At 39.8% G+C, this 26,294-nt stretch overlaps 1 protein-coding gene across 1 annotated transcript in view; it reads right to left on the bottom strand.

Annotated features, from left to right (window-relative positions):
• The window catches only part of WDFY4 (WDFY family member 4), a 134,881-nt gene that overhangs the window by 64,602 nt on the left and 43,985 nt on the right, over window positions 1–26,294 (bottom strand). The window contains exons 22-35 of the mRNA XM_070943165.1: window positions 25,537–25,648; window positions 24,373–24,566; window positions 23,166–23,318; window positions 22,397–22,470; window positions 21,620–21,781; window positions 20,891–20,970; window positions 18,906–19,005; window positions 17,788–17,993; window positions 14,357–14,526; window positions 12,894–13,019; window positions 11,562–11,723; window positions 3,348–3,455; window positions 2,687–2,807; window positions 1,742–1,899 (exon numbers count right to left, since the gene is read on the bottom strand). Of these exons, the coding sequence (XP_070799266.1) occupies window positions 1,742–1,899; window positions 2,687–2,807; window positions 3,348–3,455; window positions 11,562–11,723; window positions 12,894–13,019; window positions 14,357–14,526; window positions 17,788–17,993; window positions 18,906–19,005; window positions 20,891–20,970; window positions 21,620–21,781; window positions 22,397–22,470; window positions 23,166–23,318; window positions 24,373–24,566; window positions 25,537–25,648 (1,926 nt within the window). The remainder of the gene's footprint in view (window positions 1–1,741; window positions 1,900–2,686; window positions 2,808–3,347; window positions 3,456–11,561; window positions 11,724–12,893; window positions 13,020–14,356; window positions 14,527–17,787; window positions 17,994–18,905; window positions 19,006–20,890; window positions 20,971–21,619; window positions 21,782–22,396; window positions 22,471–23,165; window positions 23,319–24,372; window positions 24,567–25,536; window positions 25,649–26,294) is intronic.

The following is a 26,294-nucleotide window of genomic DNA, read 5'->3' as shown; positions in this document are numbered from 1 at the left end:
AACTGACTAAACACTGTTTAAATTTGTGAACCGGCCAAATACTCTGTTCAAAGAAAATACATTGTATGTTTGTATGTGTGTTTCTAATTATTGCTATTTATTCATATTTGTTCTCTTTTATTCTTTAAAGTTAAACAATTCATTCTTTATCTTAATATCTTTATATTTGTTTGGGGTTGCCTTTCTTCCCTTTCATCTTTTTTATTGTACAGCAACCTTTCTCCTCAAACCTACCACCTCTCTCTTTTCTTTCCTTCTTACTTTCTCTTCCCCCCCTCTTCTTCTCCTCCCTACTTCCTCTTCCTTTCTCCTTTTCCTCCTCTCTTCCTCCCTTTCTTACCTTCACTCCAACTCTAATTTCCCTTCCCTTCCTTCATCCCTCTCTATTGCTGTATCCTTTTATGCATATGGACTACTCAGAGGGCTGAAAAAGTTATTTTTGACTGGTCCTTGCACTTTTGACCAGTCCTCGAACTTACGACTGTCCTCACATTTAATGTTTTTCACCCTATCTTGTCACCATGGTGAAGAGAAGCAGTTGTGAAATGAGTGACATGGTTATTAAGAATGCTGCACGGGCATAAATCTGAGGATGGTCATAAGTGTGAGGACCAGTCAAAAGTGCGAGGACCTGTCAGAAATGACTTTTTTCAGCCCTCTGAGTAGTCCCTACACACATAGCCATGGCCATCGGTCACATGACCAGCTAGCCACGCCCACCTAGTCACATGACCTCCAAGCCACGCCCACAAAATAAGCCACGCCCACAGAACCGGTAGTAAAAAAATTTAGAACCCACCCTTGGTGGTGAGCACAGCACAAAACATTGTGGGCTGTCTCGATACTACTAGATGAGATTGCTAGGGCTCGCTGCCTTAGAAGAGTGAAGAAAATTCTCAGGGACAACTCTCACCCTGGTCACCACTTCTTTACCCTCCTACCATCGGGAAGGAGATATAGAAGTATAGCCAGCTGCACAAACAGGTTGAAGAACAGTTTTTATCCGTGGGCTGTCAGACTCCTGAATGAGAAATAACATCATAACTACGTAGTATGATGGACTGCAGGGCCGGCACAATGTGTAACATGTTCACACTGGTGCAATAGGACAGGGTGTTTTGTTAATATGATTTATTAGGTTAGGGATTTTCTGTCTTCACTGTGAGTTGTATTGTGTTGGGGGGGTGCACTGAGGGAGCTCAATCAATCTCATTGTACATATGTTGTGCACTGACAATAAAGATTTGAAATTGAAATAAAGATTTGAAAAATTATGCATCCAGATTTGCAACAAAATGTTGCAGAACGAGGAGTCTATTCTGCTTTTTGAGGAATTTGTTTTTGCTTGTGCTTACAGACATTCAGCCACATGCAAATACAAATGAAAATGTTTCTTTTTGCTCTGTTGTTTTTAAACTGTGGCATGTGAGATTGTGGACTGAAACGCGTATCCAATAATTATTCTTAAATATCCTTTTGCCTTGTGCAAAATTTTCTATAATCCAACTACTTTCTTTCTCCAATAAGCTTGAGCATGTGTGAGCATTCAAGCTGTCAATCTCCTCACAATGAAAATTAAATCCATTTTAAAGAGAATTTAGGGTAATTATTTGTTGTCACAGAAGTAGCATCCCTGGGGTGGAAACCATCCCTAATAAGCTTACAGCGGCATCGCTTGGTACATCTGCTGTTATCTAGAAATGGCTAAGAATGGCACCTGGGGAGGAGGAGGAGCCCTTACCAGTTGCACTTGCTCTGCGATGAAAAGGATGGTCTTCCTCGGCTCTGTGACCAACACTCCCTCGTGAAGTTTGCTTACCAGCTTCTGAGTAATATAGCAAACATTTACTAGAAAATAAGGCCTGGCAGATTCCAAAACGCTCCTGGTATCACCATTTCCTGCAAGGGGGAAGAGAAGGTGAACTTCTAAAATGCGATTAAGAACAAGGAAATCTCTGCAGATTTTTTTCTGATAAAATATTATGTGGTGTCTTCTTAATTTTTGTTTTTCTAAAATTATTGAAACAATATTCAATTTTAAAGAAATATAGAAAAGAGACCACCCCAAACAAAATAAAATACAAACTAACAAAGAAAAAAGAGAAAAGCGTTACCTTGTATTTTATATTTACTGTTACTATATTATATTTACTAATAAATATACTGTACTGCTAAATCTAGTATATAAAATAAAATATAAACATGTCCTTATACTCAGCAATCAAGCAGTCTAAACTATTAGAAAAATGTACACCTTCAGTGAAGAAACTTTCATTTCTAAAAATAATGTTTTGATTAAGAAGCTATTACGTCATTTATGAGTAAGCAAGGTATCAATAGCTTCCTTCTGTCTAAGCTCCACTGTACTTTGTCAAAGACACAAGTGGTCAAGAACGCATAACGCACAAGGTTCAAAGGGGTGGGGGGGACCCTTTGACCTCTGACCCACCCTGCCCACTGCTTAACACAGGGATCCAGATTGGGGCAGGGGGACATTACAGACAGCCTACCCTTAGAACATATGGCTAAATTGCAACTTCCAACACTTAGCATGGCTGTTTGCACAAAAAAAAGAAAAAATGTTGGGATCTGTAGTTCAGCAATACCTGCAGGGACCTCACGGTATGTTCTGTGTGTTTCAGGTAGATTCAGGTAGAAAGAGGGCTGAACTGCAAGTGACACTCACCTGTTAAACTGGAGGTTTCCTTGTAATTTTGACCAAGGTTGTAGACAATCTCTATCATGGAAAGCAATAGCTCTGTCTGGAAGCACATCTTTTGCTCAATAGCAGCATTCTCTGGAGAGGCCTGTATTGCGATCAGAGATAAGCGATGGAGTCTTATTGGTTAGTGTTATTAGCACACAGCAACAACCGCACACACCCCCACCAATCCCATGTTCTTAGGAAGCTTACATTAGAGTGAAAACATTTTCAGAGAATGTTTTAAAAGAATGAGAGAATAAGAATAGGACAGCAGTTTCCAGAAGCAGGCCTTTTCCTCAGTAAAAAGTGGGTGGTAATACTCTTAATACTCTACAGTTCACTATCGAGGTCGTAGTGTGGCACAGAGAGCCATACTTGTACATCGTAAAATCCCTAAGGAAATGAACCTTGCAAAATCTTGCAAAGACTCTGGAATGCATGGGACCTACAGCAAATGGTGAGCTAAAGCATCCGCTTCCCCTCTGTTTTATCAAACTTTTCTACTTGCAGAGTTTTCCTAAGTAACAATGCAAATAACAAGGGACAGGATGTGTCCGTGGCAAGTCACGGATAATCCTGGAGCTTCCAACCCTCCTCCCTCCATCTCATCCCGCAACTGAAGGGGCAGACAAACGCATCAGACCTCAAGCATGAACTCCAGGGGGTGCCAACTTTTGTCCCTCCAGTCCAGCAGCATTATTCCCATCAGGAGAACTTGAACCAAGTCCCAAATTTCTTTCCTGGCTGGAGGCTGAAACCAAGAATCACAAAGGCCGGCATGTTTAGTTCCCTGGGAGGAGGCAACGGGACAGGACCCGCTCCCTCTGCTCTCTTGGAAGAAAAGGAAAACATCAGCAACCCCAGCATGGGACCGGCAGGTTGTGCTGTATTTCCACACTTATATTTTATCCCCCATAAGGAAAAAATAGATCAACAACTGGAATATCAACATAAAACCACAAATAAGACAGATTGCTAAAATGTAATAAAGCAGCAGTCGTGATGTTAGATGAAATTGCATACGGAAAATGAGCAATGGCAGAAATAAAGGATGCCATAAATTAAAAGCCCTTTGAAACCATTTCTGATGGGAAAGAGACAAAGATGGGTTTTGCCAACAAGAATACCCCACAGCCCCACTCTGTAAGCGAGCTCATGCTTTGCGGGAAAATCCAGATGCCCCTTCCCCAGCTAGCACTTTGGACTCGCTCAGAATTGTTTTTCCAGGCTCAAAGAGCACATTAGGACCTTCCTTCTCACTCAGTTAATGTTCCCATAGTCGGACAGCTGCGTGGAAAGCAATTGCAAGAGCAAGGGAGTCCTTACTGAGCAGTGGCCAGCATTGATGACGTACGTGTTCCCTTTTTGTCCTCCCCACTTCCTTCCATTATTTAAATAATAACAAAATCATCATCATCACCATCATCATCATCTGGTTTCCTGATTTCTGAAATGGCTTTACACTTTTCGGGTTGTAGCTACAAACTATTATTCCAAGAATCTGCTTCTCTCTTTTAGAAATTCTGAGCACACGTTGTTTGTAGTGTGGCTTCCTGGCATTTCCCACCCGGGGGTTTAAATTAAGGGCTGCTTGTAGAGTGAGAGATGAACGCGTGGGCAACTTTCTTCCCTGAGCCAGGAAGAGAGGCAGGTAAGAAGGACATGTAGCTGTTCAAAAATGAGCATTTCCCTATATATTAGAAATAGTCTTATAATGTCTAGATCATTTATATGCTGCCTAAAAAGTACAGCCCAGGCTTAGATGCAGAGTTAGACCAAGCACAGTTGAAAGTAGGAATCATTTATTGATTAATTTTATAGTCTGTCTTTTCTTTCAAACTGATTCTCAAGAAAGCAGTTCTTTCATTTGCCTTTTGACTGACAAAAGACTTCAGTTCAATTGGGATTATTGCAGGGGTGAAATGCTCCTGGTTCGGACCGGCTCGGGCAAGTAGGTAGTGATGGCGGCGGGCAGTTCAGAGAACCAGTAGCAAAAATCCCTCCCCCTCCCATTCTCAGCTTGCTTACCTTAGCTGTTGGTCGCAACGCCTTGCTGTAATCCCTGCAATCCGTTGCATCAGCAAGCAACTGAATCTCCTTGCCTGCAATCAAGCAGGCAGGGAGTTGTGGACTTCAACTCCCAGAATTCCTCAGCCAGCAAAGCAAAGCTGACTGAGGAATTCTGGGAGTTGAAGTCTACAAGTCTTAAAGTTGCCAAGGTTGGAGACCCCTGTTTTATTGGGTAAGTTTTTTCCCCCTTTGGGAGCTTTAAAAAAATAACTATTTAACTAAATAGTTATAACTATTTTTTATTTTATAACTATTTTTTATTTTAATTGGGGGTTTTTTTTAGTTGTTCTTTTTTTAGACCTAGCCATTTAAAGTTTAGGAAGTTTTAAATTTAGCTGCTTTTATATAAAAATAAGAATAAATTAAAATAAAATAATATTTGTGCAGCTTTCTGAGATTTAGTGTGTTTCTGTAGTGTTTCACTCTAACTACACAAACACACAAAAACTCACAAACTGTATGTGGAATTTTGTGTGTATAAAGTGTGAAAGTTGTTTTTTGGGGCTTTTTGGGGCTGTGTGAGGTTCCTGCTTGTTGCAGGGGCCATTTTGGGTCTAGCACAGCTGCTTTTATATTGTGGGTGAGTCAGTTGTGTTGTGTTGTGTTGTGTTTTGTAGGTTAAAAAAGGGCAAAGAAGTGACATTGACTTGGCCACGCCCACCTGACCAACAAGCCACGCCCTCTCAGTCACCTTACCACCAAGCCCTGCCCACTAATTAAGCCACGCCCACAGAACCGGTAGCAAAAAAAATTAGATTTCACCCCTAGATTATTGTCAGAATATTCATGACTGGGAAGACATGGTAACAAGGTCAGCCAATGAATAGGCATAGCAACTAAGTCAGCCAATTGGCAGCTGAGACAGACTTGAGCCAGGGCATGTCCTTGTCTGCAGTTTCTGAGTCTGTAAAAAGAAACTGAAAGCAGTGTCTGTAAACTTGTCTGCTTACCTGAGCTGAAATGAAACTGTGAATCTGCTGTTGGTATTGTATATATATATTCTTGTATATAAAGAAGTTAATGAATCCTGCTGAATCAGTTTATTTGTGTGTGCTTCTGGATTTGATTTTTGCAACAAACTGACAATTATTCATCCATTTGTTTTCTGTCATCTAATTTGAATATCATACTTGAATGTCAAATTTCAGATTCAGCCATAAGAGGAATATTGTCTGGATCTTAGATTTATCCAATAAAAAAAATCAGGAATTCAAATTCCTCAATATAGAAATAAAATTAATAAAATAAATAAATAATAAATAAAGATCTTGTCTGTCAGGAGGAACCGGAAGTGTCACGGCAAGACTGGCTGGAAATGACGTGCTCTGACAAGCCTCGTGAAAATCCAGCCAGACAAACCGCTATCGGGGTCTTCGGACTGGAACCGTCTTGGAGGGACGGCGAAGAAGGAAAGGTGCCTCGGATGACCAAGAGGAACAGGCAAGTTCCTCAAAGGGTCAGAGGCAGCTCTCTGAACCGGCGGTGGGGGTGGCAGCCATTGAAACAACCTCTCTGAAGCTGGGGGAATTGGACTAAGATTTGTGCAGGAGCGATGATTGAATGGAGTATTGTTACCGAGTGAGCGATTGGCCAACTCACAGGTAAAAAGATTTTTTTAAAAAAAGCTTTAAAGAAGGTCCCGGCATGGAAATAAGTGGCTAATTGGCACTTGGGAATTTTAATTGGAAAAAGAAGAACAAAGAGGAAGTTAAAGGACTAAAGCCCAAAAAAAGAAAAAGAAAAAGGAAAAAAAACCCCTTCTACCTGGGCTTAAAATTGGATTTGGAGAAATTAAATGGAATTTGGACAAAATAAAAACAATAAAAGGAAAAGAAGGAGTCTGAGTGGCGTAGGAGGCTAATGCCTCCTACTAAGGCAGCATTTAACATCCAGCTGCCTGCAATTACTGCGAGTTCAATTCTCACCAGGCTCAAGGTCGACTCAGCCTTCCATCCTTTCTAAGGTGGGTAAAATGAGGACCTGGTTTGTGGGGGCAATAAGCTGACTTTGTATAAAAATATACAAAAGTATGAAGGCTATTGCTTAACACATTGTAAGCTGCCCTGAGTCTCTGGAGAAGGGCAGCATATAAAAATAAATAAAAATAAAAATAAATAAAAGAAATTGAAGAGAAAGTATTTTCTATGTGGATTTAAACATGCTACTTTGTTGTCTTGGGATTTGTGGATTGGAGAGAGACACCTGCTGGTGGAAAGAAAGCATTACAACAATTGCTTTGAAAATTAAAGGACTAAAGGATTTCGACTACTGTGATAAATTTTAAGGAGTATTTGTTTACTTTTAAACAGCTGGGTCTTGACTTTGAAAGGAGGTGAAAAAGAATAAAGTCTTAAAGTGGAATGGACTAGATAAATATTTGAACTGGATAATATTTGGAAATTTTAAAAAAAGAGAGACTACATGGACTTGAATCTTAATTAAACATAAAGCAAAAAATTTTTGAATTGACATATGGAATATGGAGCACTGGGAAGATTAGGAACTAATGGAGATGTTTAAAAATGTGTTTGAAGCATTTAGGGGTAATAAAGAAGCAGAAGCCTGATTAGAATATGCAAAAAAAGGAAGAAGAGAATAAAAATGAGAAGCAAGAATAAAATGTTGAAGGGAAAATAAATGAAGGTAAAAAGATAATTACACTGGGATTGACAGTGGCAAAAAAAAAAAAAAATGGATGGGGGAATATCCCCCCCAAAAGAAGGGAAGAGATGGAAATGGGAAAAGACTGGGTAAAAACAGGGGGAGAATTATGAGGGTAATAGTCTTAATAGTTAGAGAAAGGATCCAGGGGAAAAGATACAATAAATATAAAAAGACAAAAAAAAAAGAAGAAGATAAGAGAATGGGATAAAGGGGAAAAAATATTAAGAAGTGGAATCTTGGAGAGACCAAAAGAAAATGGTTAAAAGGGGAAGAATAATGGAGTAAAGAAAGGGAAATAAAGCATTTATTAGTTGAATTAAGGGAATTGTGTTAATAGTAGAAATTGTATGTAAGAAGTAAACAAGATGAATGATATTGTTAATTGTAAAATGGATCAGCATATGTAATATGAAATGTAATTTGGTTTAACTATGGAAATAATTGAAATTAAGATATAAAATTGAAATGTTAGTAAATGATGAAATAAAATAATTAATTGATGTTAGGATAGGAAATTAGGAAGTAAGAAGTGGAAGGTTAACTAAGTTAAAAGGTTTCAATGTAAAAATGGAATAAGATGAAATATATTGTTAACAATAAAAAAAGGTGATGGGGCTTCTGGTGGCTCCGCGTTCCCGAATGGACGCCCCTTTAGGAGCTCCAGCCCCGTGATTCCGTTTGCCGTTAGAACAGCGAAAATCAGCTGTTCTAGCAGCTCGAAACTCTCCCCCAGGGAAAAAGGGGGAGAGAAGAGCAGAAGGGTCTGGGTAGAGCTCCCCTAGACCCCCAGGCTTTTTTTTTTTTAAGCCTGGGGTTTGCAGGGTGAGAGCTCCCTGAAAGCCCTTCAGTGCTCCGGATCCGGGACGATTCTGTTTTATGCAGAACAAGGAGTTGCGACCACACCAGCAGTGCAATTTTAAGGACTATGAGAAAATTCGAATCTGGATGCTGGCAGAGCAAATCAGGAGAACAGAAAATGCAAGTATTAAACTTTAACTCCGTTTAAAAGAAAGAAAAAAGATGGCGCTTAAGGGCGTTAAAATGAAACTTACAAGTGAAAGTGATCGTTAAAGCTGCAACATTGTAAAAGCTACCGGATTACGCAGCAAGAAAAAGATTTAAAGTGCTAGTGAAATGAAAAAGACTATTGTATTGACCTCAATTACTTTATACTTCTAAATTGTGTGGAAAATTATTGGATTTATTGACCTGATAGCTGAATAAACTTAAACTGGGAATTGAAATATGGCTGACATCAAGGATGGAGGATCATTACTATATGAGCCAGCAAATTCACAAGTTGTGACTGTAGAGGTTTTACAAGAACTTTTAAATTTCTATACCTCTGCTATACTGGAATCAATTGAAAGGACTATTCAAAATTATAATCTGGAGAACAACAATGATTTGCTGGCTGGAAAAGAAGAAGAAAATCAAACTAATTTGTCTTTGGAGCAGGGAAAAGAGACTGTCAGGAACACGATGGAAGTTAGCACATTGAAAACAGAGGTTTTGGCAGAGGCTTCTATGCAGTTAACTGAAAAGCAGCAAATAGACTCTTTCCTGCAGACTGATAAATTTTATCGTGACAATTCTTGGTTTTATAGACAGAATCAATCTTTAAGGAAGGAAGTGACTGATTATATAAGCAGGAAGAGTCGAAATGGAGGTTTCAAAATGAAGGAGATAACTTTTAGGAGAGAGCGATTTTCAAAGATGCATCAGTCTCAAATCTACATTCAAAAATTTTTGAAAATAAAAGCAGGGGGAGGAGCAATGCTGAAGGAGAAAGTATTACTGAAGAAGAAGGATTGGAAAAAATATAGAAAGAAAGGAAGAATTGAAGATTAATTTCTTTTGGGGAGGATCTTAGTAATAAATTTGAAAACTCTATTGAAATTAGCATTTTTTTTAAGTTTAAGTAAAAATGTTTAACTAAAAATGGATAGCTTTTTAAAAAATGATTGTGGTATTAAAATGGTTAACTTTAAAGTTAATGGATAGTTTTCTGAAAGTTTTGAAATTGATATTTTGAAGAATGAATTTAAGAGTTAGAAATAACTAAACTCAATGGATTAATAGTATCTTTAAGGTTATATTCTGAAGAATATTTTATTGAAGTATTTTTTCTGAGAGAAAAAAAAAGAATTTAATGAAGTATTAAAATGGTTAATTTAAAATTGAATGGATGCAAAATAATATTTTCTTTTTTTTTCTTTTTCTTAAAAAGCCCTAGCCAGGCTGGCTTTATCCCACAGTTTTTGGTTAAATTTAATTGATTTTAATTGGGTTGTTTTAAATTGTGGCCAAAAATATTTAATTATTTTTAAACTGTTTTTAAATTTTGTATGTTCTGTTTTATTCTGGCCGTTCACCGCCCTGAGTCCTGCTGGAGAAGGGCGGTATACAAATTAAAACAAATAAATAAAATAAATAAATAAAAAGATACGCTTTAAAGAAAGTTTTAAATTGTTTAAATTAAAATTTTAAAAGGGGAGGCTGATGAACAATTTTTAAAAGAGGAGTTAAAGAGGGTGAGGGAGTTTTGAATCTTGTAGCAAGTTAGTATATTTTAGCTTATGTTTAGTTTAATGCTATACCCTGTTTTTGCTCTAGGAAGTCGGGGGTGGAAGTGGGGAGTGGGGGTTGAAGGTTGTGTGGGAATAAAATGGTTGTCTAATTTTTAATATAATTAAAAGATAGATTAAGGTATTAATAGAGAAGTAAGAAAAATGGGGGAAATGTTATAATAAAGGGAATGACAATATTAAGATATGATAAATATTGGAGGAGTAAAAAGAAGATTTAAAAGATGTATTCAGAAGATATATTGAATGATTGATTATGCATTATTTGTTTGTTTGTTTACAATATTAAGATATGATAAATATTGGAGGAGCAAAAAGAAGATTTAAAAGATGCATTCAGAAGATATATTGAATGATTGATTATGTATTGTTTGTTTGTTTGTTTGTTTATAAAATAAAAAAACTTTTTTATGAAAAAAAATAAAATAAAAAAAGGTGATGGGGATTGTGAGAAACATATTTAATAAATGGAGAAAAAATCAGGATTGCCCGGATATCATTTTGGCAAATATTGAATTGAAAATGAATACAACAATGGAGAGAGAATGGAAAGAGGAGTAGAGGGATAGAATGAGGGGAGAAGAAAAGAGCCTGCAGTACAGTGGACTAAAGCACTGTTATTAACATCAGCTGCTTGCAATTACTGCAAGTTCAAATCTCACCAGGCTCAAGGTTGATTCAGCCTACCATCCTTTCAAAGGTAGGTGAAATGAGGACCCAGATTGTGGGGGCAATAAACTGACTTTGTATAAATATACAAAAGTATGAAGGCTATTGCTTAACGCATTGTAAGCCGCCCTGAGTCTCCGGAGAAAGGTGGCATATAAATTAAAGCAAAGAAGAAGAAGAAGAAGAAGAAGGAGAAGGAGAAGGAGAAGGAGAAGGAGAAGAAAGGAAGGAGAGAGAGGAACAGAAGAAAGGGAAAAGGAGAGGAAGAAAGAGAGAGGAAATAAGAGTAGGAGAGAAGGTTAGGAAGGGAGGAAGGGAAAGGAGAGGAGGAAAGAAAGTAGAAAAGGATAGAAGAAGGAAGGGAAGGGAAAGAGAGGAGAAGGAGAAGAAGGATTGTTGTAAAATAAGAGAGATGGAATGGTAGAAGAGCAACCCCGAGTATACTCAAACTTATTAGGATGAAGAATGAACTAATATGAAAGTTAAAAGAGAATATATATGATTAACAATGGATAAGATAAGATAACCAACTGAAATAATGTTAAGAAATTAGGATTTGAGGGTGGATGGTGATACTATTTATATAATAAGTATAGAAGTATTAAGACAAGATAAAAAAATAGGGAAAAAGAATACTTTGGCAGAAGATATGATTCAGTCAATACTCTGTTCATAAAATATGTGTGTGAAAGAAAAAGCCAATAAAACCTGTTTCAAAAAAAAAAAAAAAATCCCATCCGTCTCCATACCAACTCATGGTCTGTCCCGTCACTACAATTATCTTGACGCTGGCTGCTTGCTGAACCAGCCTATTGAACAGAACAGAAGGCAATCGGCCATCTGGACCGAACAGCAACCCTTCCTACCTGGGGTGGCCCAGAGGGGAAGGCAGCCAAGGCCAGGGCTTGGAGGAAGGGAGAGCTGGACCAGAGGGGGTCCTGGGGGTATCTCTGGTACACCAGGTGGACGAAGTGAAGGACATCCTTTATGAAGCTGGTTTGCCAGGAATCCTCTCCCTCTGCGGGAATCTAAAGGGGAACATAAAGCTTAGTCATGAAGTTTCACCAAAAGCCATTCAATTATTTAGGTTTTACTTCGATTGAGAGAACAGAAAATAAATGAGGGGAACGTAAAAATAATAGCAGAGAAAGAAAAGCTTGGACACTTTTGAAAAACTTCAGAAAGGCTTCCTGTCACTGAATTGAAAACTAGTTTGGCTGTTCTTTCTTTTTCCCTTTTCGAGGCAATTTGTCTTTCTTTTCTCATTCCTTATTTCCATCCTGTTTTGGGGATGTTTTTCCTCTTCCTTGTGCATACTTTGCTCCCTCCCTCTCCATCCTGTTTAGTTTTATTTCAATTGAATTTTTAAATTTGGAATCGTTATTATTTCAATGCTTTATACTGCATTTTATTCAATATCAAGGATCACCTTTGGAAAGAAGGGCAGCAAAGAGGTTTGGTTAAATAAAATAAACAAACTACAGTAGTAGTGAAATCCTCTCCAGGTTGCCACCAGTTCGCTGCCCGCGCATGCGTGGTGCGTGCCAAACACGTGCTGTGTGCACGCATGCACGGCACAGACAAAACTCATGCTGTACATGCATGCGCAGCATGCACCAAACACATGCTGCGCACACGCATGCAGAGTGTGCACCAAATGCGTGCTTCACGTGGAAAAAGGAGCCTTCTGAAGGTAAGTAGAAAAGCAAGGGGGGGGGGGAACAGCTGTGCCACGTGATTTTGATTTGCTAGAAAACAGGATTTTCTGCTTTCTAGCAAATATAAATTGCACGGCACAGTTGATCATCGGAAGTACCGGTTCAGACGAGCCGGTAGCTTTTTTTTACTACCGGTTCACCTGAACCGGTGCGAACTGGTAGCATTTCATCCCTGAAACTACTGCATATAACTGAAACCCAGTTGACAAACAGGGATTGGCATCCTAAACAAATGTGCCCCCATCCAAATGCATTCTACATGGCAGAAGGTCAAGTCTGAGAGTGACCCTGCTGACCAGATTTCCTGCCTACTGGCATATTCTTTAACCCTTTTTCTTTTCTTTTGTTCTAAATTTTCAAAACAGCCTCAGCTCAGGTGTGTAAACAGAGACCAATCAGCCACTGGGGCTGCTTCATCCCTCCATTGTTGCCGAGTGGCTGTGGGGCTTCAGCCTGCAACATCCCCAGGACAGGACTCACCTGCCTGGTGAGGGACGAGACCATCTCCAGCAACAGAATGGCGGCCTCTGTACATAAGCCAGTTTTGACTACCGTCTCTGTGTGATGGTGGCACAGCAGCCACTCGAATGTTGCACCCAAACCTGCCTGGAAAATGAACATCTCATGAAACTGCCAAAAGGATTAGCTTTACCACACTGCTAAATGACAATGCAGGATGTCCGGGTGGCTCCTCTTGAAACAATCAGGCCTGCGTTCAGCAATACCTCCAAAATGGTCATCAGGTTAAAACATGATATCTACTTCTAAATTCTATCCAAAATATGGGCAAAGGTGGGAACCTGAATCAAGATACTGTGATGCAAATTCTTATGACACTAAAATAAGTAAATCAGGAGCAGAACTTGCATCTTCATATCACAACACACATTTGAGAAAAGCTCCTTTGATGTGGATAGCCAAAATAAAAAACACTGCTCAATTTGTTGTTCCTTAAGGTTCTTTATGTTAGTGAAAAGTATTCATTAATACATTTTTGAAAAAGAAAATCAAAGAAATCAAAATGTGACAGTAGGACTATTTATATCAGCATTTTTTCCTGTTATGCTTATTTTGCAAGAATTTGTATATGCACATCATCATCTCAAAGAATTAAACAAGATATACCTGAATGTGTACACACACATACACACACACAAAGATTTTGTGCGGTTTAATCAATAACTAGCTGTGAGAGATGGATTGCATGGCATCGAATCATAGATAGTTACTAAAACTTTCATTTGTTAACTCTAAGGACAGATGGCCATCCAGCCATGCTTTGGGGAAGGGGAACTTATTCCCTCATGTGGAAATTAATTCTACGGGTTAACATCTCTCGCCACCAGGAAATTCCTCCTAATATCTTACTTTATGGTGGTGATTAACCAGCACAAGAAAATTAGTATTCAAATATTCAAAATATCCAAAACTAAAACAACAATGTCAGTATAGTTAAGAAATAAATATGCAGACAGAAATATTTCAAATTTGTTTTTAGGTGACTCTGGGACTGTTTCAAAAGATTAATGTAATGGTTTATATGGTTACCCTTTTAAAACTCTAAGCTGTATGAGTTGGTCCTGTTTCAAATAAAGTTTTGATAGCTGATAGGCATGAGAATAATTGTGATAGTATACAATGGGAGTTTTGGAACTTCCCAAAAATGAGCTTCAGGAGAGATTTGATTCCCAGGAAAGGGGCTACACTGGGGATAATCTAGGCCAGGGCTGCTGCACTCTCTGACATGAAGTGGCTCTCAGTAGCTTAAGGAAGATTCCTCTATTGAATATTGACATTTCTTGTTCTGTTGCCTTTTCTGTGAAAATTTCCTTTGTAGGGTTTATTCACAGATAAAGTTTCTGTCCTTTCGCTTTGCTCAATAAACTATTTCAGCTTCTTCAAACCCTTTTCCCATGCTTTACCGTGTCAATGCAGTGGCTTACTTGAGTTTCATCAAGTGGCTTAGACACTGGTGTGTCCAGAAGAAGTCCTGAGAGAAGGAGGTAAATCTCTGGAATGTGGGTTGAGCTGCTCAGGAACATCTTTAGCTCCATTAATCCAGAGAGTGGATATGGCTGATATTCAAATAACTGGGGAGAACTCTTCAAATTGTCTAAGACAAAGAACAAGAAACTTTTTATCAGGCTCTCTCTGAGCTGACTGCCAATTTACTGGCTTACAGGATGTAAGGTCCCAAAATATACTTGAGTCACCAGAATGCCAAAGAGAGAGACTCAAGACGAGGCTTGCAAAAAAAAAAAAAAAAAAAAAAAACAGATTTTATTTATGGCCAAAAACAAAATATTGGGTGGGACTATATCCAGAACATACAGATAACATGCATGCGAGGAGATAGCCACACCTTGGGGAAGATATGGCGTCCTTTTATACCCTCAGAGACATCAGCTTAGTACCTAATTCTGGCCTCCTAGTTTAGGTTTATATATTCCTTGTTGCCCTGCAAAGGAATAGAAGCCTCCCAATTGGCGTTATCTTTTCCTTGAGCATTCCTTTGTTCTCCCAATTGCTCATTTGGCCCCCTGGTTCTGCAAGGAAGGAGCTTATACAAATCAAAGGTGTAAGTTAGAGCTGAAGTGTAAATTATTCCTCGGATGATGTCTGCAGTTCCAACTGAGATACGTACCATGTTCTTAGATGGCACAAGAAAAACAGGAAGAAGATTAATATGGGTTCAGATCAAATGGCAGGAACAAATGTTTGACAAATACCAGATACATTACAGAGGCCTAATAACAGAATATGTTTGTTACAGGAAATATAAAGTCATAATATATGTGATACAAACACAAAGGCTATATATGTACAGGTGAAACTCGAAAAATTAGAATATCGTGCAAAAGTTCATTTATTTCAGTAATGCAACTTAAAAGGTGAAACTAATATTTGAGATAGACTCATTACATGCAAAGCGAGATAATTCAAGCCTTGATTTGTCATAATTTTGATGATTATGACTTACAGCTCATGAAAACCCCAAATTCTCAATCTCAGAAAATTAGAATATTACATGAAATCAATAAAACAAGGATTGTACATAGAACAATATTGGACCTCTGAAAAGTATAAGCATGCATATGTACTCAGTACATGGTTTGGGCCCCTTTTGCATCAATTACTGCCTCAACGTGGCGTGGCATGGATGCTATCAGCCTGTGGCACTGCTGAGGTGTTATGGAAGACCAGGATGCTTCAATAGCGGCCTTCAGTTCTTCTGCACTTTTCGGTCTCATGTCTCTCATCTTTCTCTTGGCAATGCCCTATAGATTCTCTATGGGATTCAGGTCAGGCGAGTTTGCTGGCCAATCAAGCACAGTAATCCCATGGTCATTGAACCAGGTTTTGGTACTTTTGGCAGTGTGGGCAGGTGCCAAGTCCTGCTGGAAAATGAAGTCAGCATCCCCATAAAGCTCGTCTGCGGAAGGAAGCATGAAGTGCTCCAAAATCTCCTGGTAGACGGCTGCGTTGACCCTGGACTTAATGAAGCACAGTGGACCAACACCAGCTGATGACATGGCTCTCCAAATCAACACAGACTGTGGAAACTTCACACTGGATTTCAAGCATCTTGCAGTGTGTGCCTCTCCATTCTTCCTCCAGACCCTGGGTCCTTGGTTTCCAAATGAGATGCAAAAGTTGCTCTCATCAGAAAAGAGGACTTTGGACCACTGAGCAACAGACCAGTTCTTTTTGTCTTTAGCCCAGGTAAGAAGCTTCTGACATTGTTTGTTGTTCAGGAGCGGCTTGACAAGAGGAATACGACATTTGAAGCCCATGTCCTGGATCCATCTGGTGGCTCTTGATGCACTGAGTCCAGCCTCAGTCCACTCCTTGTGAAAGTCTCCAACACTTTTGAATGGCCTTTTCCTGACAATCCTCTCCAGGCTGCAGTCATCCCTGCTGCTTGTGTACCTTTTTCTTCCACACTTTTCCCTTCCACATAACTTTCTATTAATGTGCTTTTATACAGCACTTTGGGAACATCCAACTTCTTTTGCAATTACCTATTCAGGCTTTCCCTCCTTATGGAGGGTGTCAATGATGGTTTTCTGCACAACTGTCAGGTCAGCAGTCTTTCCCATGATTGTGATTCCTACTGAACCAGATTGAGAGACCATTTAAAGGCTCAGGAACCCTTTGCAGGTGTTATGGCTTAATTAGCTGTTTAGAGTGGGATACTTTGAGCCTAGAATATTGAACCTTTTCATAATATTCTAATTTTCTGAGATTGTGAATTTGGAGTTTTCATGAGCTGTAAGCCATAATCATCAAAAGTATGACAAATCAAGGCTTGAACTATCTCACTTTGCATGTAATGAGTCTATCCCATATATTAGTTTCACCTTTTAAGTTGCATTACTGAAATAAATGAACTTTTGCACGATATTCTAATTTTTTGAGTTTCACCTGTATTACAGGAACCTAATGGTTACAGAATAACAAGTTTCTACTAATTCTAGTATACCAGCATATCATATTTTAGTATTATTTATTATATCCTTATTATTGTTTCCCTTCAAGGATAAAAGAAGTCCCCAGGAAGGGACCAGACTGTCTTCTGATCGTATTTACTCAAGGAAATGCTGCATAATACAGCCGTCGGTGGTGGCTGGTCTCAGCAGAGAAGTTTTTAGATGGCGGCAGGAGGGAGACCAGATGCCCCGGGATCTCCTTCATTGCAATTCTCACAGGCTGCTCTGAGTGACAGAAGCTCACCATGGGGGGTGGGGGGTGCAGCCAGGCTAGAGGCCTTTGAATGAACTATCTCTGGTCGAATAAACCAGGGGTTTGACCTACGGGTTGGATATGCTCCCCAAAACCGAACTGCATTCACTTCCCTTTCCATGTTGGCTGTGCTGATTTAAACTTTCCTACTTTCATTACTGTCTCCATTAATACCTGAAATAAAACAGTGTCTCAACATTGATTGATTGAAGGTTTATCAACCAAATAACCAGAATTAAATTGTATTGGCCAGCAAATAAGAAATCAAAAGCATGGCTCTCTCTTTTTGATTGAGCAATTAAACAGATAAAACCTGAAGCGTGAAAAATCAGGCCCAAAGAGGAGGCAGTGAAAGTGATATTAGTACACAATCCATAATCCTTTGGCCATCCGAGCTGGGCTGCTAGCTTTCCTTCAAATTTGGTCAGGGTTATTTTTAACAAAAGCCAAAAACATCTTAAAATAATTAATAAATTCTATAGAAATCAAATCGAGACAAATAGAGGATAGATATAGATAGAGATAGAGGGAGGGAGGGAGAGAGATGACTGATTTATTGAAATAATTAGTCATGATCCACAGCTAGTCTCAGCATCACATTGCAAGCCAACCGGAAGCACTGAGGACCTACCAGTCAAAATATTCAGCCCCTCTAAGCTGTTTCTCAGCCACAGGCCTGCCATAATCCCCTCTCTGAACTCATGCAGGTGTGTGCGGTTGTGCAGGAAACGGAACAGCAGTTTGGCTGCCAGCACAATTGTGGTTTTGTGCACGTGACTTTGCATAAACATCAGGAACCAGTCAGGGCCCAAGGCCTGGAACATTTCTTCTTGGATCCTGTGAGGGAAACACCGGGTTGAAAGGCACAACATTTAAATGTTATTTGTTGTAACTATATGACATAGTGGACTTACTAGAACAATAGAAATTGAAAACATTTGCTAGCTCCTGAGCAACTGTTGTGCTTTTAAAATCCCTTAGTTATCCCAAACGTAACAAATATTCAGTTACAGCTAATCTTAACCTTGTTCAGATAGAAATAGGTTCCTCTGATTAAGTAAAAGCAACTCAAGGTGGAAATGGATTTTGAGGTTCGTGCATCTCCGAAGCAAAGGAGGGCTCCCCAACTCTGGATCAAGGTTGGAGAGGGATTGGCCAGGAGGAAGCCTCAGCCTTCATCACTCCTGCCCTGCCTCCTCATCCACGGCTCTCTCTGAGGCGGCAGCAGGAGAAGGAGCCCTGATTTGGCTCCCACTGCCCGGAAGGAAAGCCTTCCTTGCAGCGTCAGGGATCCTGCTGGGAGACGGAATCCAATGTCCTGCTTTTTATGGTTTGGTGTGTGTGTGTTTAAAAAAATTATATCCTGCCAATTCTAACACATCTGGACAATTCATAAGAATCCTGTTTGGATCTGTCATAAGATCCAAACTTTTCCTTCCTTCCTTCATTATTTTATCTTTCTTACAGACTGTAGAGCAGAAAGCATTCAAGATAGAAAACGGAGCAAAACGATTGTTCTCCCATTCCCCCCTTAACTTTCTCCACTTCAATATCTGTGTCAAATTTCTGCTGATTAAACAGTTTATTATTTTAAATAAAGTGATTTATAGTTTTGATTACTGGAGAGGATAGATTACAGAAAGAAAAAGTATTATGTTCTGACTTTAGAATAAGAAGTACATTTATCATTGTACTTTACCGCTGTAAAGGAGATTGTATACACACGGACACACAGATGTTCTTACTTACTCAGAGGACAAATGAAATTTGTCTGGTTGTATTACATCTAGCAGCATGCTCAACAACTGATTTCGAAGCCAGACCGTTTTTCCAGGTGCCTGAGTTAAGTCTAAAAATAAGACAATCCAAAGAATGTATGTGAAATTCTGCATATGAATAGATTTGACTTCTAATGAATGCATGATACAAAATGAAGTGAGCTTGAGCAGATAATTCACGTGGACTGGTAATAATAAGCTCTTCAAATATGAGATTATCCTTGTTTTATTTTATCTTGTACGGCTAATACGTGGTCTGTAATCAGGTTTTATTCTTAGGTTTATAGTCCACCTTCAAATGAAATGTCCTTTTTATCCAAAGAGAACAGATTTCATCCAGGAGGCAAAGGCTCTTTAGATATTCAGTAAACACTGACTGAAGCCAAAGAAGTGAAGGCTTCACTCAGATCTGCCACCAGGCGGGAAGAATAGCTTAAAGTGATTGGTTGAGGCACCTGGCAGCTCCTATAAAAGAGCAAACTGCCAGGCGGGGATTGTTAGAGTTACACGGTAGCAATAAAGAGCTGAAGTCACACTCCTTGCTCTCTGCCTCTTCAATCAACCCACAACTTAACCAAGACAATACAGCCTGCCTTTCGGCCCACCGTTAGATATGTCTTCCTACCCTATTAGGCTGCTTTGCCACCAGGGTTTCCTGTCAGGTCAAGCATCACTGCCATTTCTCTTTGGGCAGAAATAATGGGGCCGCCCGCCTCCCTCTCTCTCTCAAAGGAAGCGCCCGGCCCCTCCCCCCATGGCAGGCAGCTTAAAGAGCAATTCTCGAGGGCAAAGCAAGCAGCAGAAAGCATCTCGTGGCACCAGAACTTTCTGTCTTCTTTCCATTCCTGCAAAATGGAGTTAAATATTCTTTTTGTACATAGACACTTTACGCTCTTAGCTACGAGCACAGCAGTGAGTAATAAAAAGGAAACAAGTGGCTTTGGGAAGTTTTCCTATGTATTTCAATTTTGGTTCCAATGAGGTTTGTTTGTTTGTTTTTAACTCCAAGCAAGTAAACAGGAAGAGCAGACGGGAGTTTGGACAGAGAGCATTTTTATGCTCTTCCTTTCTCTCTTTTTCCCCTTGTTCTTCTTCCTGCAGTTTCCCTTCAGATGGGTAGCAACCGGAAGTTTGGCTAGTGGAGCTGCAGGGGAGGCTCCAAAATGGATGGTGGCGAGGGAAGCATCATCTGACCTACCACGTCTGTGCAATATTTGCTTCCCTGCCTGGCTCAGCAGCTGCTCCGGCTCCTGCTGTTTTCAGGAGGTTTGGTGCTCCCTCATGAGCCGAAACGTGGATATGTGTTGTTCCACTCTTCCTCTCTTTCCCTCAGCCACTCCTCCAGCCTCCCACCCGATGCAAAATTATGTCTGGTAGTTATTAGGCAGGAACACAGACATGCTACAAGCCTTGATGTCACAACCACAGAGTGGCATCAATTCATAATCCACTCCCATTTCTTATGAGACAAGCACCAGCAAGTCCTTCATTCTTTGCTGCATGGATGGTGCCTTAATGCTCTATTCTATCAGCCCAACTTATATCTTCTTTTCAGGAGTTACAGGATTAGAGTTTGGTTTTGAAAGGCAGAATATTAGCAATAAGCAGCTACAGGAGCCAAGAAGAATAAGGGTGAGACATCAGGGCTACGGTACTCTTATATTGCATGCTATTTCTTGACATGTAACCTGAACAGTCCACAGCAAAATAAACTAGACAATCCATTAACTAAGCTTTGGATATTGAAACAAGCGACTACTTGAAAACAAGGCATGATGCAATGAAATTGTGATGTCCCACGCAAATACTTCAGGATTTGAGTCTGTATTGCAATGCATGTTTTATCACTTGTCCACCTCCAGATGTCAAAGATGCAAGCCATTATGTGCCTTATTTTTATATTACAGGTAAATATTCTAGGTTTTTTTTTTAGCAACACACAATTCTATTTCATACCCTCTGGAATATTATTGGAGAAGGTCTCATTTTCATCAATAGATGCAGGACATAAAGTGTAAACCAAGAATAAGCCAATCCTGAATAAGAAAAAGTAAATTGGTTAGATCAAAATGCAAACATGAAGACCTTCAAATCACTCTTAGGGGAAACCCCAAAATAATATTTTACAGGTGGCTCACAGGAGAAATAAATATTGCTGCTACTGATGTTTCCCTGCGTCCTCATAAAGAAAGAAGATGAGGCAACTCATGAGTCTAAAATAAGAAGTTTGTCATAAAGGAAAGCTAAGCCTCCTCTGATGTTGCAAAGCAGGCCTTCCTATCCTCACCAACTTCAGCTCCTAGAAATGCGCAGGCAGGAATTAATGTCCCCATTTTTTAAAGTTGCTAACACTCTGGTAGAAAGAAGAAGGATGCTGAGAAGGGAACCGAGGGGAGAGCAGGGGCATTGCTGCACAGGGGTAGCCTCCCCCCACCCCCACCCCCCACTGTCCCTGCTGCCCTGCTTCCTCCGGGGTTAACCTAGCATGGATAAACTGCCCCTCTGCTCTTTCTCCCTGCCACTGATTGAGCTGGTGAAGGGGGTGGGGTCTTCATTTTGTGGCTGGAAAAAAGCAATGTGCAATGTTCAATGTGCAATGTGCAATGAGGAAAAGTCTTTTGCCTTAAACTCAAGGGACACAGGGGTTCTATTTGCTGACGGGCTGCAGGAGCTGAGTGGAAATACCAGCACAGGTCTTTGATGCTGAAGTGGCCCTGGAGTGAATGACGGAGGAGGAGAGAGATCCAATGGACGCGAGAGGCTGGGATCCCAGGATCCCCAAGGAGAAGGAAAAGCTTGGGCACCATCTGCACCTGCTGGACGGGGGTCATGGTGGAATTCTTTCCTCTACAAAAAACAAAGAGATAATTTTTTAAAAAGAGATTTTTCTTTTCCTGAAGATAATATAGCCACAACATTATTTGTATTTCTACTTTTGAACTTTTGGCTTCTGATGTTGTCTTGGCAGCTCTCAAAATACCAGCCACCAGATCAGATTCTCAGCCAGGTCACCTTCTGCTCTGCATCGACTCAGCTCTTCTCTTGTGGGTTGCCCAGCAAAGAGAGTTCAAATCAAACCAATTATTGATGCCTGGAGCTCCACAGCACAGGAAATAAGTGCTGCTTTGACAAAAATCACTACATTATCAGAATCCTGGAGAGTTTTTCAATCAAAAAGAAACGGGATTCACAAATCTTTAGGGTTTTTACATTTACAAAGCAGGAAGGCCGTTTTGGAATCTCCGGACACTGTGCGATGCTTCCATAAGGACATGCAGAAGGATATGGATAAATATGAAAATATGCAGTAAACTCTGGTGGGTTTTGCTTTTTTTAAAGGGAAAGGTATTCCTATGGATTTATAGACCCCATAATTAAACTTTTAGTCCATGGCATGGCTGCCATGTGAGCCCAGGATACATGTAATTGCTGACCCACTTAGCTTAACAGGCCTCTCTATACCTGGAGGACTGGACAACTTCCGTGAGATGTTTAAACAGAGGGAGGTCCAGGTTTTCCAAGGCAGGGGACCACAGCTGAAAGCCAAAGGGAAGCAAAGCAACAGAGAGAGCCCATTTGGTCTGCATGCTGAAGAGATGTGGGAGTCACCTAGATTGTAGGGAACAGGCAACAGGTATCTCTTTCTGCGTTCTAGTTGTCCAGATTGTTGCAGCTCAATCATGGTCTACCTAAATCCACATGAAGGATTCTTTTTACATGGAAAACTGGCAGTAGAACACCTGACAATATTTTGTGTCAGGGGCTTTTTTTACATAGAGGATCATTCCATTAGAGTCACCTCGATGACATGGGTGACACACAAGTCTAATAAATAATATATAATATGATATTTGATATGATATGACTTGAATTACTGCCTCAGGTTCTACTGACTCATATATACCGAATGGGCTTCCCAGGAAGGAGACATCTCTGTATGCCAGAAGTAGTGGGTTTTTTCCTCCAATATGTATTTTGAGAGGCTGATTGCCACAGCATAGAGTAATTTTAATTAATGATGCCTCAAAAGTGAGCAGGTTCACAATACTTTTTTTTTTCCTGCTAAAAAAGATTGAGGAATTTTCTCTACATTTATTGAGATTGTGTCATCAAAATTTGGAAGTAAAATTTTAGGAAGATTGTGTTCTCCAGGGGCTAAAAACAACACATAAGCCACAGGCCAATAAACAAGCAAGCAAGCAAGCAAACAAATAAATATTAGCATCATCACCTCAAAATTGCAGACAATATGTTGGAAGATCTCCAAGTTTTTGATTGTCGGCTGTTCTAAGGCAGCTTCCGTGGTACCACCAATGGAAAGAATGAGATGCAGAATTCTGCTGTTGAGTAGGTGGGCCTTTTTTTTCAACAGATATGCCAGAATCTGTAAAAGAATATGACCCAACACCACAACAAAGAGAGGCTTATTCCACAGTATTTTATTTCCATCATGGATAAGCCATCAATAGCCAACTATTAAAATCCATAGTATTGCAGAATATATGGACATTATAAAGATTCATGGTAGTCACAATACATGGAAAGTAATGAAACTTGTCAACTTTAACCTCGTTCAGAATTCTCTAAGCATTCCCATTTTTCAAAGATCAAAAGGACAACAACTCTGTCTGTCTACTTTCTTCTTAAGCAGAGCTTCAGCCACCAAACAAAGACTTGGGAAAATCCATCCATTCTGGGAAATGAGACTAACTGGCCTTTTGACTTCCCGGTCTGACTCGTTCCTCCACTGGAGGAACTAAAAGAAAATGATTTGGGCTTTCTGATTACAATAAAGCAAACAAAGGGAATTCTTGCCACCAGGATTGCTATTGGAAGGAGAAGGTTTTTTTCATTAGAAGGACTCAAAATTCCAAGCTCCAAAACTTTTGGAAGTGACTCGGGAAAATGCCTTATCTCCTCCTCCAACAATAGAACGAAACGATCGTGAAAATTCATGTTAATTTTGAATATGAAAATACTGAAAGTATGTGACAATCAACTTTTTTGTAATGAATTTCAGTCAAGCCGCAAATCAGATTGCCACACATACTTGCTGTTCAAGTACTGCATTTCTGAATCAATCTTCGTCGGGCCCTAAAAACCTATTTATTCCAACAAGCTGGGCTGGCTTGACCAAATTTTTTAATTTTTAAATTGATTTTAAATTGGAAATGGTTTTAATTCGGCCAAAACATTTAATTATTTTAAATAGTTTTTTAGATTCACCATGTTTGTATATATGTCTTGTTTTTACCTTGGCTGTGCACCGCCCTGAGTCCTATTTTGGAGAAGGGCGGTATAAAAATTTAATTAAATAAATAAATAAATAAAATAAATAAATGCACAAACACTGCCAGCCTAAGAATCAGAATTTTGGAAAAAACTCTAAATTCTCCAATTCTAAAAGCTGCAGAGAAAGAGCAACCCTCCTGTCTCACCTGATACCCATTGCCTTCATCCCCCATCAGACGTTCACTCACTGCGCTGCAGCTCAGGACGGTCTGCAAGACCTTGACGGCCGCATAAACCGCGTGGTCATCCTGAGCCCTGGCCAGCAGAGCCAGCAGAAGAGAAGGGCCACCAAGGTAGCTCAGGCTGACCACTGCCGGACAGGCCTGGAAGACCCGGGTCCCTGGACAGAGAGAGAGAGAGAGAGAGAGAGAGAGAGAAGGCTGACAGGAATTGAATGATCACTGAAAGCCTGCCTAGAATAAAATGAGCAGCCAAAAACTTTGTAGAGATGTGTAGAAACAACAGAAAATAATAAAAATAGTAATAATTTAGAAAATCAAATATTTTCTCATGCCACATTCAGATTTACATAAGTCTAGTAAACCTTTTACACCAGTAATGCAAATCAAATACTTACTACTAGAAAGATCAGTTGTTAAAGGAAGATGTTATTTTTGCCCTGCATTTAACAAGAAACCCACGCTTTGTGCTTTTTAGGGCAATTGTTTCTACTTCATGGGCTCCCCCCCCCCATGTATAAAATCCTAATATGAGTCTGACTATTTAAGCACCAGCAAACAGCTAGCCTGATAAAATGCTGTCCCAAAGACAACGATCCACTCACAGCTCTTTCCGGAGCAGAGGCAACCCTTCCGCACAAGATCCGGTGCAGACAAAAAAAACAACCTGGTAGATCACAGAATTGTCCAGGTTGGTTATATTAAGGGAATGACATTCTGCTTTTGCATATGTTGCTCTCACCATGCAGCAGCTTCTTCTTCTTCTTTTTCTTTTCTGAATGCCTCCCTCAAGATCAGGTCAATCTTAAGTTTCCTGACCAGCCCAGCAATCTAGAGGTTCCGGACCACAGAAGTGGCATCCTTCCCTGATGGCGAAGACTTCTTCTCTGTCATTTTGGAGGCCGGGTGGTGGAATGAGGGTTATGGTCAGGCGTGGGACTGAATTCATGTTAAGAAGCTGCAATTTCTGTATAGGATGCAGCTCTGCGTTTCTTTTATATTTCTGTTCTTTCATTTTACAGATTTTATTTATCTATCCCTTCATCACATTTCTACCCTGCCCATCTCACCTAAGTGCCTCTGGATGGTTCACACTTTATAAATGTGGGTTCCGGATGCATTTCGGCTTACCGTGCTGGCCCACCACAACGGCACCAATTGTTCTTAAGCACCCAGGGAGTTTTGCAGCAGTATTTTGGGCCATGAAAACAGGTGTTGTATTATCACGAGAGGACAGCTTCAGCTAAATAGATAAATAAATAAATAAATAAATAAATAAATAAATAAATAAATAAATAAATAAATAAATAAATAAATAAGCAAAGAGAAAACATGTTATGGTTTGTTTTTTAAACATTTCAAATATTATGCTTTATATGTGATTTATATGCTTACCTTCTATTCCGGTTTCCAGCAGAGTTGCCCCACAAAGTGTCCAGCTCTGAGCTGAAAGGAGGTGGGGAGGCTGCTCTGTTTCGGCTGCGTTCATCAAGCACCCTGAGCCTTAGAGATGAATGCGCCACTTAAGCTGGGGTGGGTGGGACATGGCTGATTTTTGTAAAGGTCACATGTCAGTGGTTGTTATATCGGGGAAGAAGTGTAGATTTCTCACAGAAAATGTCAATTTTATGACATTGAGCACCAATATCTTCAACTGGAAAAAAATCTCCACTGGGATAGCCCCGAAAAGGCCTCAGTGAGTCTCCGTTCCTCCGATCAAGGATTAGATTAGCCTTGTGCTGTACTAATAAAGCACCATTTAATCTAAATATGTCATCTCTAGGGAAACACTCTTTCCCGAATTGAAATCAAAATAAGTTGAGGCCAAACCAGTGGGAATGTAAGCTAAACCTGAAAGTTAAAAACCAGGGTAAGAGAAGCGAATGGCA

This window comes from Pituophis catenifer, unplaced genomic scaffold (genome assembly GCF_029215685.1).
Source record: "Pituophis catenifer annectens isolate HBS135680 unplaced genomic scaffold, rPitCat1.0.hap2 SCAF_4, whole genome shotgun sequence".
NCBI classification, from domain to species: domain Eukaryota; kingdom Metazoa; phylum Chordata; class Lepidosauria; order Squamata; family Colubridae; genus Pituophis; species Pituophis catenifer.
The sequence above is the reverse complement of the archived record's forward strand: the minus strand, read 5'-3'. Positions and strand labels throughout refer to the sequence as shown.